General features: G+C 33.0%; 4 protein-coding genes across 4 annotated transcripts; 3 read left to right on the top strand and 1 right to left on the bottom strand.

The window, feature by feature from the left end:
- The first annotated feature begins 203 nt into the window (after nt 1-203).
- Nucleotides 204-1,217, top strand: LOC130932566 (metal tolerance protein 1-like). The gene has a single exon (XM_057861912.1). It carries the CDS (start codon nt 204-206, stop codon nt 1,215-1,217), a length of 1,014 nt encoding a protein of 337 aa, XP_057717895.1.
- Nucleotides 1,218-4,891: 3,674 nt separating this feature from the next.
- LOC130932560 (transcription factor bHLH67-like) lies at nt 4,892-6,272 on the top strand. Its single transcript, XM_057861905.1, has 4 exons — nt 4,892-4,930; nt 5,121-5,597; nt 5,680-6,024; nt 6,192-6,272. The coding sequence occupies exons 1-4, from the start codon at nt 4,892-4,894 to the stop codon at nt 6,270-6,272; spliced, it is 942 nt and encodes a 313-aa protein (XP_057717888.1).
- Nucleotides 6,273-8,008: 1,736 nt separating this feature from the next.
- Nucleotides 8,009-8,823, top strand: LOC130932685 (protein CURVATURE THYLAKOID 1B, chloroplastic). Its single transcript, XM_057862078.1, has one exon. The coding sequence runs from the start codon at nt 8,128-8,130 to the stop codon at nt 8,653-8,655; it is 528 nt and encodes a 175-aa protein (XP_057718061.1). The 5' UTR covers nt 8,009-8,127; the 3' UTR covers nt 8,656-8,823.
- Nucleotides 8,753-9,609, bottom strand: LOC130932554 (cathecol O-methyltransferase 1-like). The gene is made up of 2 exons (XM_057861898.1): nt 9,375-9,609; nt 8,753-9,318 (listed from the first exon to the last, which is right to left on the bottom strand). The coding sequence occupies exons 1-2, from the start codon at nt 9,593-9,595 to the stop codon at nt 9,003-9,005; spliced, it is 537 nt and encodes a 178-aa protein (XP_057717881.1). The 5' UTR covers nt 9,596-9,609; the 3' UTR covers nt 8,753-9,002.
- Nucleotides 9,610-17,611: the final 8,002 nt, after the last annotated feature.

Here is a 17,611-nt window from a genome sequence, read left to right as displayed (position 1 = left end):
TTATAAGAAAAAAATGTTGTCAACAGAACAGGACTTGCATAAATTTCCATAATACAGTGTTTATTATGATTTTGACGGATCATCAGTGTCATAATGTGCAGTCATTTGATTATTATTGTATCTTTCTTATAGGGTATTTATTCACTTGGAGGCTCAAAATTTATAGTCATATTCATTCACACGCACACACCTCATCAGCACCTATGGAAGCACAAGTCATTGAAATCAGTGGAGATCTTCCTGACTTAGGAAGGAGGAAGGGAGGAGTAAGTAGAAAAATTTGTGGGGAAGCAGCATGTGGGTTCTCTAAGGATTCGGAAGAGAGATCAGCTTCCATGCGAAAGCTTTTAATAGCAGTGGTGCTTTGTGTTATTTTCATGAGCGTTGAAGTAGTTGGAGGGATCAAAGCAAATAGTCTGGCAATATTAACTGATGCAGCACATTTGCTTTCAGATGTTGCAGCATTCGCAATCTCTTTGTTTTCTTTATGGGCTGCTGGATGGGAATCCAATCCTCGCCAATCATACGGGTTTTTCAGGATAGAGATTCTCGGTGCTCTGCTTTCTATCCAGTTGATATGGTTGCTTGCTGGGATTCTAGTGTATGAAGCCATTCAGAGAATTATTTCAGGGACTCGTGAGGTCAATGGCTTCTTAATGTTCCTCGTTGCTGCATTTGGTTTAGTTGTTAACATCATTATGGCTTTCTTATTGGGTCATGATCATAATCATCATCACACAAAACATACAAAAGAGGATTCTACACAGCTTCTTGGGGAATCAAAAAATGTGAATGTGCAAGGGGCTTATCTGCATGTACTTGGAGATTCTATCCAGAGTGTGGGGGTAATGATTGGTGGAGGAATCATATGGTGGAAGCCGGAGTGGCAAATAGTTGACTTAATTTGCACTCTAGTATTTTCGGTAATAGTTTTGGGGACAACTATAAAGATGCTAAGGAAGATTCTGGAAGTTCTGATGGAGAGCACGCCGCGTGAAATAGATGCGGCGGAGGTCCAAAGGGGACTGCTGGAGATGGAAGAAGTGTTGGCTGTTCATGAGTTGCATATTTGGGCCATCACTGTTGGGAAGGTTTTGCTGGCTTGCCATGTTATAGTTAGGCCAGAAGTGAATGCAGACATGGTGCTGGACAAGGTTATTGACTATATCACAAGAGTTTATAATATTAGTCATGTTACTATACAGATAGAGCGCTAGCCGCTACTTCTCTCTATCATATAATTTTGGAAAATTTTAGTGTACCGTCGTACTTGTATTTCAGTGATTTTTAACCGTTGATCTTAATTATAAAAAATATATATAATGTTTATAATTAAGATCAACGATTAAAAATCACTGATACATCAGTACGACGATACACTTGAAAATCTTTCAATAATTTTTCTAGGAATCTTTATAAATATGATTGTACTCGTGGGAAACAGAAACAGAGTTCCTCTGTTTTGGAGTTTGTACTTGTCAAAATTTGTGTTACGGCAGTGTCATGGGACCACTCTTTGAAAGTTAATGTAAAATACATTTTGATGGTAATGACTATTTCATGAGTTTTGGTTCGTACTTGGAGTGTCACGGACTTACAGTCCATGTGCAGTCAAAAATGTAAATTCACCGATGGGTAAATAAGTGATCACAGAAGAGTAACTTATTCTGTCTATTCCCTCCAAAATTCATCACTTTACCACTTCTTTTAAAACAATTACTAATATAAAATATATATTAGAAACATAATTTACATTAAAAATAAATTAAATAACATATATATTTATACACAAATATATAATAACTAATTTTAATGGTTAATTTTAATATATAAATAAAATTTTTAATTATTATTTTAGTGTATACATATATATTTTTATAGTTGCTAAAATCAGTTGCTGGATGTAATTTAGCGATCAACATTTTTATGATTCTAAAAATTTTATATTGATCGTTAAATTAGTCGTTATTAACAACTAGTTTTTTTTGTTGCTATAATCGATCGCTATTCGAATAAATTTTTACCTTGAATTATTACAAAGCCATAGCACTAATTTTACAAAAATTTATTTTAGGATAAAGTATTAAATGGTCTCTACGTTTGAGCGTAATCCTGTTTTGGTCCTTAAGATTTAAAGTATTATATTTGAATCAAAAAAAGTTTCATTTAGCTTCAATGTAGTCTCACCGTGAGATCAAAGTTAAATAATTAATGAAATGTCATACATGACAGCAGTACAAGAACAAGGTCGATAATTTGGAGAACAAGTACAAGCTCTAGAAGCACAAAATCAACCGTGAATGCATCAATATATTTATTTATCATTCTTCTTACATAAATAAATGTATTGATGCATTCACAGTTGATTTTGTGCCTCTGGAACTTGTACTTGTTCTCTGGATTATCGACCTTGTTCTTGTATTAAAATATTCCGTTAATTATTTAACTTTAACCTCATGGTGGGACTATATTGAAGGTAAATGAAACATTTTTTATTCAAATAAAATACTTTAAACTTTAAGGATCAAAACAGAATTACGCCAAACGTAAAAGACTAATTTGTACTTTACTCTTTATTTTATTTCGTTATAATACCCTATCAAAGTCTCATTTAGTTACATGTTTTATATTTTTTGAAATTGCTCTTAATTAAAAGTATCATATTCATTTTATTTAAAAGAATTATATAAGATTTTAGGCTTATTGCCCAAATCATAATATTGAAAAGGAGTCCAAGAAACTAAGTTTTAATGTTCTTCTAATACCTAATTAAATTGATTGTATTGCTCTTAATTAAAAATATACCTTCTTATTTATTTTGCTTAAAATAATTGTATTAACTTGTAGGATTATTGTCTCAAAAAAAATTGTCCCTAAAAAAAATACATTATTAAATTATTTGTGTAATTAAAAGTTTATTATTTTGGGGTTTTGGACTTGCTCTAATTGAAAATATTATTTGTTGGAAAAAGATATAATATTTTAAATTTTTTGCTGATAAAATTAATATTGGGTTAAAAAAATAAACTAAATAGCTCAATCAAAAACAAAAAGGAATACAAGCTAGCATCACAAAAAACAAAGATGGTTGACCAAAAATAAAAAGAAATGGACAACCCGGTTAAACCAACACATCTTATTAAGGGTGGCAATGAGTAGGGTAGAATAGAGTTTAGATCCAACTCTAATTCTACCTACGGGTTGAAATTTTTATATAAACTTAATCATATCTTATCTGCGAGTTGAGAATATTTCAACCCTAACTCTATCCGTTCTTAACCTGCGGGTACTTGACCCTATCTGCGAGTTACAAAAAAAGATACAACATTATTATATAATTTGATGATAATTTAAAATAGAATTAAATTTTATTTAAAAAAAATTAAATTATCAATTAATAATTTTTTTTAGTGGTGATGAATCTTTTATATTTAGTGAGAGGTCTTTGGTTTAACATCCACTTAAAATATATTTTTATATAAATATATAACATATACATATATAAAGTGCAGGTTAGTCGGATAGAATTAAGACTCAACCCACACCCTACTCGACTCGCACAAAAACTTTAACCGTATCCAATCCTACCCGCTACAGATCGGATTAGCAACCCTACCCGACCGGATGGGGTCGGATTAAATACCTAATCCTAAATACATATCGCCATCCCTACACCTTATAAACCAAAGCTTTGACTTGGTTTGTGTGTTCGAAACTAGATTTCACACATGACACGTGCCTTCCTCTCAGTAGTGCAGCACAGCATCGTTAAAGAAAGATGACTATTTCAGAAGCACCCTGTACTTGAGCTTTGCTTCGTACTTGGAGTTTTACAGTCCATGCGCGGTCGAAATTGTAAATTCACCTATGGGTAAATAAGGAATTTTTTATTTTTAATATTGGAGTAGTAGTGGTGTTTTTCTTAAATGTGGATTGTTGGGGTGTTATATTTAAATGTGGGATCGTTTAACTAGAGAAGTAAAAATCGGTGTCAGAGATTTGTGAGAAGTACACAAATCGATGCCAGGGATTTGTGTAGGGTACACAAATCGGTGCCAGGGATTTGTGTTGGTACACAAATCGGTCCCAGAATTTGTGTTAAAAAAAAAATTAAAAATTTTTAAGTACAGAAATCGGTGCCAGGAATTTGTATACTTCCACAATTTTAAAAAACACTAAAAATTACCATGTTAAAATATATCACCACTTTTACTTCCATAACAAAAAAAATTAGCCGTAAATAAGTGATCACAAAAGAGTAACTTATTTCTGTCTACTGTATTCACTTCAAAATTCATCACTTTATCAATCCATACAAAGAAAGCCATTTAGCTTTGTTTCTCTCATCCACAACTACCACTTCCAGTCCTTGCTGTTGGACAAAACTGCCACCGCCAATAATTGGGTTTGGATGGGACCTTTCTCTCTCTCTCTCTCTCTCTGTGTTGATACTGCAACGTTCACCAACTCTCTCAGTTTACAGTTTCATGATGATTCGTTTACACAGACATATTGTATCCCACATCCACTTGGGTATTTTCCACCTTACATTTCTTACCACATCCCTCTCCTCTTTCCCTTTTATCATCCATTCCTCAGCCCTTGGTCCTTACTCTTTTAACCCCACTCTAATTCTCCCCTTCTCTCTCCAAGTACAGCATTTATTATTATTATTCTTGAGTGCATAATCTACGTTAAAGAGAGCAACCTTGCTAGTATAGTTACATCAGAACACAAAGCTATGGAATAACACATTGTTGCATATGGGGTCTGGTTACATTTAATGCCATTCCTTTGTTAGCATCACTCACGCATTATACGGAATGTTGGTCACCCTTCCATTCCCACTCCCAATCACTTATTATCAATACTCTTGCTTAGCTTTAATTTGATGGAGAGGCTTCAGCTTCAAGGACCCCTTGACTCCTCTGTATGTTACCTATTTACCATCCATTATTCCGCATTAAATGCATTTTTGTTATTTCCTTCAAACACATGCCCTCTCTCTGTCCCCATTCTATTTTCGTCCCTCATTGAGATTCAGACTCCACCCCACCCCATTATATATTCTTTATTTCTTTCTTCTCTAATTCTTTTTCTTTTCTAAATTATTACTGCAGTTGTTTGCTGAGCACCTAGAAGTAGTGAATAGCTTGGAACAAGGTTTTGTCGATAGAGAGAGTAACTTCAAAGTCAAGGAGGATGAACATGAAGAACAAACTTTGATATCAAGCTTGGAGGGTAACATGCCATTCCTTCAGATGCTTCAAAGCGTGGAATCCCCGCAGCATCTTAAGAAACCATGGGAAGGGACGCCCTACATACCCACATTGGAATCCGAAATCAATGAATTTGAACAGTACACACGTTCAGGCAGTGATGCTGCTTGGGCTAATAAAGATACCAGGTTATCGAAACATCATCATCAGGAACGGGTGAGGAAGAGGAAGAGAGGAAGAGAAAGTAAAGACAAGGACAAGGAAGAGGTTGAGAACCAGCGCATGACCCACATTGCTGTGGAACGCAATAGGCGGCGCCAAATGAATGAGCATCTCAGTGTTCTAAAGTCTCTCATGCACCCTTCCTATATTCAAAGGGTACGTTCAAAATCAATTCTTTTGCTCTCAACATGTAAAAGTTCCAACCTTTAGCTAAGCTGCTAGTAACTTTCATGTATAGGGTGACCATGCATCAATCATAGGGGGTGCAATAGACTTTGTGAAGGAATTGGAGCAGTTAGTTGAATCCCTTGAGGCCCAAAGAAGGATGAGAAACAAGGAAGAAGAGGATGGTGGGAAAGAAGAAGCAAGTGGTGGGAATGAGGCTAAGGCAGAGAGAAGGTCAAAGGTGGGAGGCATTGAGGTGAGTGTGATTCAAAGCCATGTCAATTTGAGAATTCAGTGCGAGAAGAGAGCAGGGCTATTGATAAATGCAATCGTTGCATTGGAGAACCTAAGGCTCCCTATTCTTCATCTCAACATCACATCCTCAGATTCTTCAGTTCTCTATTCTTTCAGTCTCAAGGTATTACTTTTTCAATTCATTTTTCTCTCTTCTCCAAAGTGGAATCAAGTCAATGAAGCCTAGTCTTCTTCTGACTTTGCAACCTAGCTAATTACCAACAGAAACTAGCTAGCTAGCTTCCCTAGTTCCCTGTATTTATTAATTAATAATATAATAATATTATGCAGATTGAAGAAGACAGCAAGTTAGGGTCAGCAAATGAAATTGCAGAGGCAGTTGATAAGATATTGACTTCATTAAGACATTAACTGATGATGGCGGTTCTTCGCTTGAAAAAGAGATGGCAGAAATGGCTGGGAAACGGGAAACACAGGGCAACCGTTTATTGTTTGCACATGCCAGTGTCATGTGAGCACAAAAGATAAAAAACAAATGTGTACTCCAATGTTGCATAGGCTATCTTATTATTTATTTATTTTTGGAAAATTTGGTTGGTAACAGATGTGATTAGGGTGTTTGTCTACGTGTATCGAGTTTGAAAAAATAGAGACAAAAGTTTTGCTATCCTGTGCATGGTTTTTGAAAATTAGACCGGACCAATCGATTGGACCAATGCAACCGTGAATCGGACACTAATATAATTTAGTTTATTATAAAAAATAATTAATTTCAAAATCGTTTGCAAACTGTTGAACCGGCTAAGAATCAGTCAGTCAAATCCAATTAAGATTCGATCGGTTCTAATAAAACGTTGTTTTGCATTCAGGGATAAAAAAATAGTCAAGTTCTTCAATGTTGAATTCCTGGAACTATTCCCCCTCTCAACTCTTAACTCTCATTCTCCCAAAAGGCCAAAACACAACCCTAGGTCTCCCCATCGTCGTAAGGAGTGCGTCGCCGTCCGTTGCGTTTAGGGCCATCGTATCTTCGTCCAGTCATTCGCGTTGCTTCATCATTTAACAATCGATGCGTCACTGTGTCTTCCTCGAGCTCGCCGCCAGTGATCGTCATGGTCGAAGTCTCCAACAGTGCAACCCATCTACTCATTCACCAAGCGCAGATTCTTTCTCAAGCGCATCGTCCGCCATCTGCCTTTACTGGCTCAGTTGCAAATTCTATCAAGTTGTACCAGTATTTTAACAATGTGATCTTCTTTTTCTCTCATCTTAAACAGATCCACGTCTATAACTTTCTCTAAAGAGCCTCCTATCCTCTTACCAATCCCTTTACTTTTATATTGTTCTGATAAACCCCATAGTTTGATCCGTATCGGAATGTGGGAGAATTCTTTCTCATCAATCAAGTAATCTCTCCTCCCGCGTTTGAGATGTAGTATATAGTTCTTAAATAGCTATGGTCCTTCTTTTTTCACTCTTAGCATATCCACCTCGCTGCTGAAGAATTGAAATACATTTTCTCCATGATCAAGCACCCTAAAGCTTTCTGGCTACCACCATATCAGAGAACACCCTCCAATGTTCTGAAACTAAATTTTCAATCAGTCAGCAATCTTCTAATCTAATTTTAATTACACTTTTTAATACTCTCCTCAATGTTCTCATCATTAGATCTCAAAACTTCCTCCTCTTCATCAGCCACACGTGCATCACACCTCTAAGAGGCAGTTAGTGCTGCTATTGGTTGATTGAAGTCACTCACAAGAGTGAAGATAAACTTACAATTAGAATTTCTCCTAACCCTAGTAGAGTAAAGTAGACACAACTTTAATAACATATATTTTTTTAATAATTTAAATTTTTTTAATGAGGAAAACAACTAAAAATTAAAATTTGTGAAGAATTTGATTATTCAATAAAAAAATTCTTAAAATTGATTTAGGTATTTTTCTTTAATTTTTACAGTAACATGAGCAGTTTGGGCTGGGCTTAAATGTTGACGAAGATGGGCTTGCCATTTTCTATGGGCTAGGGCCTTTTCACGTGTTTACTGGCAATTGGGGCTTGTTCATTATTTGTCTTGTAGTGTCGAAAATGGCAAGCATAAAGCTTGTATCCATAAAAGGCCTATCTTACAGCCATGTCAGCATTGGTTTATCCAGATTAAGAGAAACGAGTGGCGCTGCACTTGAACCAGTGGCAATATCTGACCCTCTCCCATAACAAACACATCAACAGTACGGTTCAGTAGCGGTAGCACTCAGCAATGGCTTCAACCTCTTCCTCCACTCTCACTATATCATCTTCATCAACACTTGTTGATGCCAAGGCTCCAAAGCATTCCTCCACTTCTTCCCCACAAAGTGTGACCCTTCCCACGCTTCCCCTTCGTACTTCCAAGGCCACTGCTTTCTGTCGCAAGCTCGCTCGCAATGTTATGGCTATGGCTACCACCGGAGAGGCTCCGCCGTCTGCGGTAGCAACAGATGTTGCCTCAGTTGAGGTGGCTGAGCTGCCTGAATTTGTCAAGACTCTTCAAGAAGCTTGGGACAAAGTTGAAGATAAATATGCAGTGAGCTCAATAGCCGTATTTGGTGGCGTTGCACTCTGGGGCTCCACTGGGGTCATCTCAGCAATTGATAGGCTTCCTTTAGTTCCGGGGCTTCTTGAGGTCGTAGGCATTGGCTACACTGGGTGGTTTGCATATAAGAACCTAGTTTTCAAGCCAGACAGGGACGCTTTCATACGCAAAGTAAAAGAAACATACAAGGAAATAATAGGCAGCAGCTACTAAAAGATTAAGAAATCTTCTACACGGAAAAGAGTTCGATGTTGTAGCCTTGTCCTTGTGTTGGTGAACATGTAAACCATACTCATTTTATTCCAATGGAATGTAATCTCTAAGTTAGCACGAACAATAAATGTAACCATTTATGTAAATTAATAATCCACTTCTAGAAAATTGATGCTTTACTTAATTGTATTTATATAAGGAAAAGTATTGGTAATCTGCCAACATTTGACAACAGTAGTAATCTACTTGAAGATCTCCATAACCCGGAGAAGAGACGTGGCAAACCAATGCAAGTACTCCATCTTCGAATTAAGGAGAGAAATTACAAATTGAACCAAGTTCAATATTCAATTCATTAATTCCTTCCCAATACAATAGTTGGCCATCGTAAGAGTTTCTATAAATTGAGTAATTGCAGATATTTTACCAGCATAGAGAGGAGCATGTTGAGGCAAGTCAAAATTAATAATAGCCTTTACATGCGGATATTTGGAAGTGATCAAATGAAGATTCACCCCAAAACCACCACCAACGTCGACCAGAGTTTTGATGTTGAACACCTCATTGAATCTTTGATCTACGCCTGGATACTCAAAGGCATGCATGCCATAAGCCCTGTTGAATGGAATTCCACCTTCCATAATTGCTCCTTTCACTTCCTTCCTGATAGCAATTTGTTTATTCATTCATTTTAAAGTTAACAGAGAGAAAAGTGCGACCAGCTTTGGTAGAAGACATTGTCGAGAAGCAAAGCCAAGGTTGGTCTTGGAGCGAGGGGAGACCGGGAGAGGCTGTAGAGTCTGTGACTATGATCTTGTTGGGAAACAGAGCAACGAAGGAGAGAGTGACTTGCCAACAACCTAAGAAGGCGATCCAGCATTTGAGGTGCTTCTGGGTTTTTGCTCCCAATCTGAGACGCAATTTCCTTTGCAGAGAGCATGGCGCCTTCACCGCCAGTGGAACCACATTCAGACCCAGCATTTCCATGGCAAGACTTAAGCTGTCTTCTTCTTTGGGTTTAAGATGATTGTTTGCACTTGATTCCATGTGCGTCGTCGCAGCTAGATTCAGTGGATGTATAGAAGTGTAAAGAAGTTGCATATATAAAGGGCAGGGGTGAGTCGTTAATTATTGACTAGTATCTAGTGGCATTTACCATGATGACCCATGAGTGAGCACTGAGAGCTGTAATGCTAGTGGACAATTTGATGGAAAAGTTACGTTTAATTAGCTTAACTTGCACTCCTACCTTTTGTTACTTATTGTAATGCAATCTCACTCAAGTAATTCTAAGGTGCGTGCTGTTGTAACCTTTGCTTTTAGTGACTAATTCAAATCACTATGAGGAAGAAATCAAGAGTAGATGATTTTTGTCTTGTCACAGTTTCATTATGTGGTTAACAATCTGATCACCATAGCTACTGAATTCATCTAACTTTAACGTGCAAGTGTTGATCATCATTCTCTTAACTGCACCATTGCCATCCATGCATAAACCTTGAACTGATGATGGGAAGATCGCCTTCTGATGACTTCATTGCCCTACTGTTAGTTGCGATTTTCACTTTATAATTGACATGCAACTCATGCATGATCATATATTTGTATTTCTTTAGTGTTTATTGAATCTACTTAAATGTATTCTTCTCAGAATTACACTGAAACCGGCCTGGTACTACAGGAAAAAGTAGTAGTTGTAACAAAAAAAAAAATTGTTACAAAAAATCTGAATTTTAAAACCAAAGAAATTTGTAACAAAAAAAGATTGTCGCGGTATGTCCCGTTATAAAAGATTTTTATAACAAAAAATGAAACTGTTATAATATAAAGTAATATTTTGTAACAAAAATTTTTAATACAAAAACTAAAATATGTTGCAAAAATGATAACAAATTTTATCCAATGAGATATTTTTCGTAACAATATAATTTTCCCTATCACAAAATTCTGTTGCAAAATATAACTTGATTTTGTAACATTTTTCATTTCTTTAGTTATAAAAGCACAATATTTATTTTATAACAATTTTTTTTAATACAAATTACACACATAATTTGCCAAATTATATTTTTTAAAATTAATTGATATATCACTACAAAAAATTATAGAAATAGCGGCCGATTTAGCAACCAATTTTTCGTGAAAATCGGTAGCTAAACCCTTATTCCATTTACATGAAGAGGAAAAAAATCTATGTACATTCAGAATCCAAAAACAGAAATATATTTAAACAAGGACTCATAATGTTACTGAGTCTATAAATACTATAACAAAAATAAAATTTCTGTATTCTACTTTTCATTTTAACCCTTGGGGTTCAATTGGAGGCAAATAAATTCAGGGACGGATGTATGTACATGAGTGTGGGGGCAATCGCCCCCACTACGATTTAATTTTTTTTTGAGTAGTATATGATAATAATATTTATTTGTCCCCACTTAATTATTAAATTTGACCCCACAATAATTTTTTATTCAATTTTTAGTACTTCATAGTCAATTTAAAAAATTCATATTAGATGTTATTAGAATGATCAATTCTCAATTTAAATGAAATTTATATTTTTTTCTTAGAAATCAACTCGAAAGAGTGTTATTTATCTTTTTTTTATATTAGTTTTATTTTTTTCTGTAACAATTACATTAATTGAAAGAATTTTTTCAATTATGAATCTCAATAAGAATTGACTTCTAATTGTATAAAAAGTAAATTTCTAAATAAGTATTTACTTATATATATGTAAAAGAAATACTACACATTCAAATCTTTTTATGAACTAAGTCTAACCAAGTTAAACAATAAAATTTAAAATAATATTAGTTATAACTGATTTTTGTTGTTTTAGACAAATTTGATTGGATTTGGTTAATAAAAAAATATGAATATGTAGTATTATCCTATATGAAAAGACAGATATTTATAAGGGTAAAGTATACTTTTTATCCCCGAAATTTGGCAAAAGTTTTAAAAATACCCCTAAATTTTATTTTGTTTCAATTTTGTCCCAAAAGTTTTCGATTTGCATCAAATATACTATCGGAGGCTAAATTTTCAAAAAATTTAAGACCAATATAACAATAATGCATGAAAATTATGCTTAATTTGCTTGTGTTGAGGGGTTGTTCTTATGAAATTGTTGTTGAATCGATCTTAAATTTTTTGAATAATTAGTCGTCATGGGTATATTTGATGCAAATAAAAAAATTTTGGGACAAAATTGAAACAAAATAAAACTTAGGGATATTTTTGAAACTTTTGTCAAATTTTAAGGACAAAAAATATACTTTACCCTATTTATAAATAATTATTTTAGTGTTTTAATTTGTAAAATGAGATATTATAAAAACTAATCATGTTATATTTACATCGAAAATAACTATCCGTATAATACACATTAAAAATAAATTAAACAATACATATATTTATATACAAATATATAATAATTAATAAATAATTTGATAACTAATTTTTATGTACACATAATATTTTTATTATAAAATTATTATATATATATATATATATATATATATATATATATATATATATATATTTTGCCCCCACTATCAAAATTTTCTAGATCCGTCACTGAAATAAACTCAATTTAACTGAGAAAGTTTATGATCACCAGATAGAGAACTAAATTGCAAAGAACAACATCAACAAAGACACGTTCAGGAGCAACATCTTACAGTAGCACGAATAAACAAAATTTTATAAGAATATGTCAAGTGAAGAAAGCAAACATAGAATAACTATGTTTTAGTATCAATACCAAACAATTCCTCTAGCATATTTTCATTTAACAAAAGGTACATTACTTATGCAATGCAAGCATGTTTATAAATTATAATTTACTATAAAAATTTAGCACCATCTCCTATAATCTCAAAGAATAGAAGTGGCATATTTAATTCAAGCATATAAATTCATTATGACTTTCACTAACTATAAAAGTCTAGCACCATCCCTACAATCTCAAAGAATAACTACTCTGTATACCTATTTCTAAAACAAAACTAATTAAAATAATAGCACTTCCAAAATAATTTTTTTAAAGATAAAGACAAGTGTTCGAACAACCAACAAAAAAATTATTACCAAAGATCAGTTTGGATTAGCATAATGCACTGGAGTTTAGTTTTGACAGTTGAATCTGAGCAGTTAGGTACTAATTCAAGTTCAACTTTTTTCGAATGATCTAACAAAGGGAGTAAAGACTTCTGCCTAACTTGCCTGATCAAAACACCAAGCAAAAATAAAACAACTCACATTTCAAAGTAAATACCAAGATACTAGGCATTTGAACCTTAATAAAAATATAATAATAGTAACAATACTTCATTTGGCTTTAGCTCTTTTGTAACCTATGAATTCAACTAATTAAATTTTTTCTAAGTACTAAAACTAAAATCTTGATCAATAACTAAATTAGTTAAACCTTAACTTCAATTATTTATTTGGCTTAACTTCGATCCCTTTTCACACATTTCAACTTGGGACAGTAGCAAGTAAGTCAGCTAACACGTGAATTAATAAAAGTGAATACAGGTGTACCTTTGACAAAATAATGACATAGAAAGACAATATATCATAAGAAACTAATAAGGCAATTTTGGAGCTCAAATTATGATAAGAAACTAATAGAAAAACAATATATGATAAGGAATTGGATTTGGAAAACCTTTAAGTTTGGAGTTTGAATTAGGCTAATTGGATGTGTTTAGATATAGGAAAACCTTAAATCCTCAATATAATCTTTTTAAAGTGTAGTTATTTTCAATCATGAATGTGCTAGATTCAAACTTTTACTCCAATCAACTTTTTCTCAATAAGAATATGTTTGAGCATGCTTCAAAAAGGTTGTAGAATAATTTATAGACAAACATAAAAAGATATTCTTAGAATATTATTTTCCTTATGGTAATAATAAAATATCATTGAAATAGACCAATGAAGAGTATTAAGAATAACGAAAAAAATAAATCAATGAATAAATAAATAAATTGGACAGTCTTAATACTACGTTGCCAACAGTAATAATAACAGCACTGCGAGAAAAACTTTTGAGTACAATTCAAATTTTGAAAGAAGAAGCACCTACAAAATTTGCAAGTGTTCACTATATTCACTCAAAGAAGAAAAGAAACTATAATTAACATGAAAAAATAAATTGATAAATTTAATTCAAAGAATAGTGTATTAGCATTTGAAAGACAACTTACACAAAATTTTTTGGTTTAGATATCCAATCTTGTAGTGGTCTAGTTAAATACTAATTAATGTCTTGTATATATGAAATAGAATTAATCTCTACATATAAGCTTTTTTAGTAGACAAGTTATATAAGTCCTGAAAATCTCTAATCCCTAAAACGCGCCTCTTATGGCACGTATGTTTCACGCGCCTCCTTAAAAGATTTTCCAATCAATCAACGCGCGAATATATAACTTCCTTTTTTGAAAGGATTTCCTTTCCTTTCTTGAATTCCTTATGCATTTTCTTGTCTTCTTTCTTCGATCTCTTTCGTGCATTTCTCTCTCCCTTCTTCTTCACTGTTTACGTAAGTTTCTTTCTCTGATTTTTTTTCCGTTTTTCGTGTTTTTCATTGTTTCTGAAATCAAGCTTTGAAATCGTTTTGAAGATAATGGATGATTCAACTTCAGATTATCAGCTGAACCAGAGCGAAGTGGATTTTGAATTTGAATTCAATGAAGTTCCTGAAGTGTGATTTAATTCCAGTTAATAATTGAATCTGAATTTGAATCCAGTTAGTAGTTTATGATTGTGTAGCTGAATAATAATGGGTGAACATGGAAAAAGATCCTCTCCAGTTTTTTTAACAATTGATAGAATCCAGTGTGATCTATCACCTTTGATTCTATGAGTGGGACCAGAAATAAATAAGAGAGAGAGCACAATGAATGATTAGATTGAACACTGGATACCATCCAGTTTTTTTTTCACTGGAGAGGATCCACTCCCGGGTGAACATTGTCTAAAATTTGCTGTTTATTGTTCCTTATTTGAATTGAATCTAATGTACTAGTTCTGATGATTTTTCTGCATTTTATATTATGGGTGTAAATCAAAAATATTTGGGTGTATTTCAGGAAAGTTTTACAATTTATGACTTTCCATCTCACTGATGGTGAATTATCTTATTATTTAGTTGAATTGTTTTAGTTTCTATTTATTGATGATTCATGAATCTAATTTTTGTTATTTTTTTATGATGGTTTTATAGTTGTATTTGCATTCTATAATTTATGTTTGTTTTAATATGGTGTATTTGGGTGTATTTTGCAGCAAAACTTTGGTGTTGATGAGCAGTTTGTATCCAACGTTGGGATGACCTTTAACACCCTTGAAAATGCTGCAAAATTCTATGAAGATTATGTGAAGGCTGCAGGTTTTTCTACAAGAGTTCGAAGCACAAATAAAAAGGGAAACAAAATTAAAAATCAATTGATTACATGTAGCATAGAGAGAAAATGGAAATTGAAAATATTTCCGACCGAGAAGACAAATCCCTCGGCTGGATTTGAAGTATGGAAATCGAAAATTTTTTTATTATTTTGAATCCAATCAAGTAGTTGAGGTGTGGTTCAATTCAAAAGAAAAAAATGTAGTATTAGAGGAAATATTTTTCTGTATTTGCAGCAAATTTGGGTGTAACACGAAAATATTTGGGTGTAAGACGAAGATATTTGGGTGTATTTGTAAGAATTTTGGGTGTATTTTTATTCTGATAAGTTTTGCATAACTTAAAAATTTTTCTCTTCCTCCTTCTCATCTTCTGTTTCTTTTTTTTTTCATCATCATCATTATCTTCGTCTTCTTTTTTCTTTTATTCGTCTTTTTTTTGTTTTACTTTCTCAAGTTTCTTCTTATTTTACTTTTTTAACAAGAATAAAAACGAAAAAAATCAAACAAAAAAGAAGAAAAAATACATAATGCTACAAAATTACTTGGAAGAGGATGAACTTGCATTCATTTAACTAAAAAAAATAAATAAGTAAAGAAAAGAAGAAGAAGAAAATAAATGCAGCATTAGATGAAACATTTTTTTGTACAAAAATATTATTTGTACACTAAAACCAACCACTAAAATCAGCCACCAATGTATTTGTGTATAAATACATATGTGCTTTAATTTATTTTCAATGTATATTTGTGTTCTAATATGTATTTTATACTGATGGCTGACTTTGGTGGCTGATTTTAGTGTACACATAGCATAACTCATTTCTGTATTTATAGCAAATTTGGGTGTACATGAAAATATTTGGGTATATTTTTATTCTGATAAGTTTTGCATAATTAATAACTCTTCCTCTTCTTCCTCCTCATCTTCTGCTGCTTCTTTTTTTTTCATCATCATCACCATTTCCTTCTTCTTTTCTTATTCATATTTTTCTTTTTGTTTTACTTTCTCAAGTTTCTTCTTATTTTACTCTTCTCTTAACAAGAATAAAAATAAAAAAATCAAACAAAGAAGAAGAAGAAACACATAATGCTGCAAAATTACTTGGAAGAGGTTGAACTTATATTCATTTAACTAAAAGAAAGAAAAAAATAAGGAAAAGAAGAAGAAGAAAAAAATGCAGCTTTAGAGAATACAAAAATGCTATTTGTATACTAAAATCAGTCACCAATGTTTTTGTACATAAATATATGTGTGCTTTAATTTATTTTCAATGTATATTTGTATTTCAGTATACTTTGGTGGCTAATTTTAGTATACACATAGCATAACTCATTTCTGTATTTACAGCAAATTTGGGTGTAATAAAACGAAGATATTTGGATGTAACATGAAGATATTTGAGTGTAAAACGAAGATATTTGGGTGTATTTTTATTCTAATAAGTTCTGCATAATTCTTCATCTTCATCATCTTCTTTTTCATCTTCTTATTTCATATTCTCATAATTTTTTTTGGGAGGAAAAAGATGAAACAAAGAAAAAAAATATATAAGGTTGCAAAATCAAAAGAAAAAGAAGGAGAAATACGACGATGAAGATGAAATACACGAAGAAAATGGAGAAGAAGAAGGAAAAAGAGGAGGAGGAAAAGAAACGCAAAAAAAAAATAACAGTTGTGATTTTCATCAAAGAAGAAAAAGAAGAGTCGTTTATAATGATGAAGGAGTGCTTTGAAAATGTGATATGTGCATTAACACGTTTTTGTGGATGAGCGTAACTTCTGTTGAATTTGACCCAACTTGTAAAACTTGTAAACCAAAAAGACTTGTATGAATAGCATGATTGAATATAAAAATAATACTATTTGACACTAACTCATTCATTATATCTTAACTTATCCTACTTAATACAAAAGCGTCGACATATTTTTCGGTTTTTTTTTTAAATGGCAATGCAGTAGAAACTAATATTAAATTAAATAAATAATTATACTAAGAAATTTGTAAAAATAAAACACCACTCGAACCATATGGATGTTACAGGATCTCATTAGGAATGCGCACGTGTCCCATGGACCCATCCAACGTCCTACACTAACTATAAATGGAAAGACACGTACCGGTCTCCGGAAAGCGGGAGCCACGTTGGCGGAAAATGGCACCATGAAACAACAATATCCATAGGGAGATGACCGGGTGCAAGCGGTCACTGGCGCCACGCAATATGGGGACCCACATCTGACAACTGGCAACGCTTTTACGGACTGATAAGCAGTGCGTAGAGTTTGTGGATGAGATTTGATTTGAGGGTGAGAAAAAGGACCCAACAAAATATAATAAAATAAAGGTAAGAAAATTGAAACAGAGAAGCAATAAAAAATAAGAAAAAGCGCAACGGTGGGTGTTAGAAGCATCAGCCACTAAATAAGTGCCACTTGGCAGGATGGATGGGAGTTTCCTTCTTGCGTCGTTAGCAGCCTCAAATTAAAACGACTCCTTCCTTTTTAAAAAATAAAAATGAAAAAATGAAA

This window comes from Arachis stenosperma, chromosome 6 (assembly GCF_014773155.1).
Source record: "Arachis stenosperma cultivar V10309 chromosome 6, arast.V10309.gnm1.PFL2, whole genome shotgun sequence".
Taxonomy (NCBI): Eukaryota; Viridiplantae; Streptophyta; class Magnoliopsida; order Fabales; family Fabaceae; genus Arachis; species Arachis stenosperma.
The sequence above is the reverse complement of the archived record's forward strand: the minus strand, read 5'-3'. Positions and strand labels throughout refer to the sequence as shown.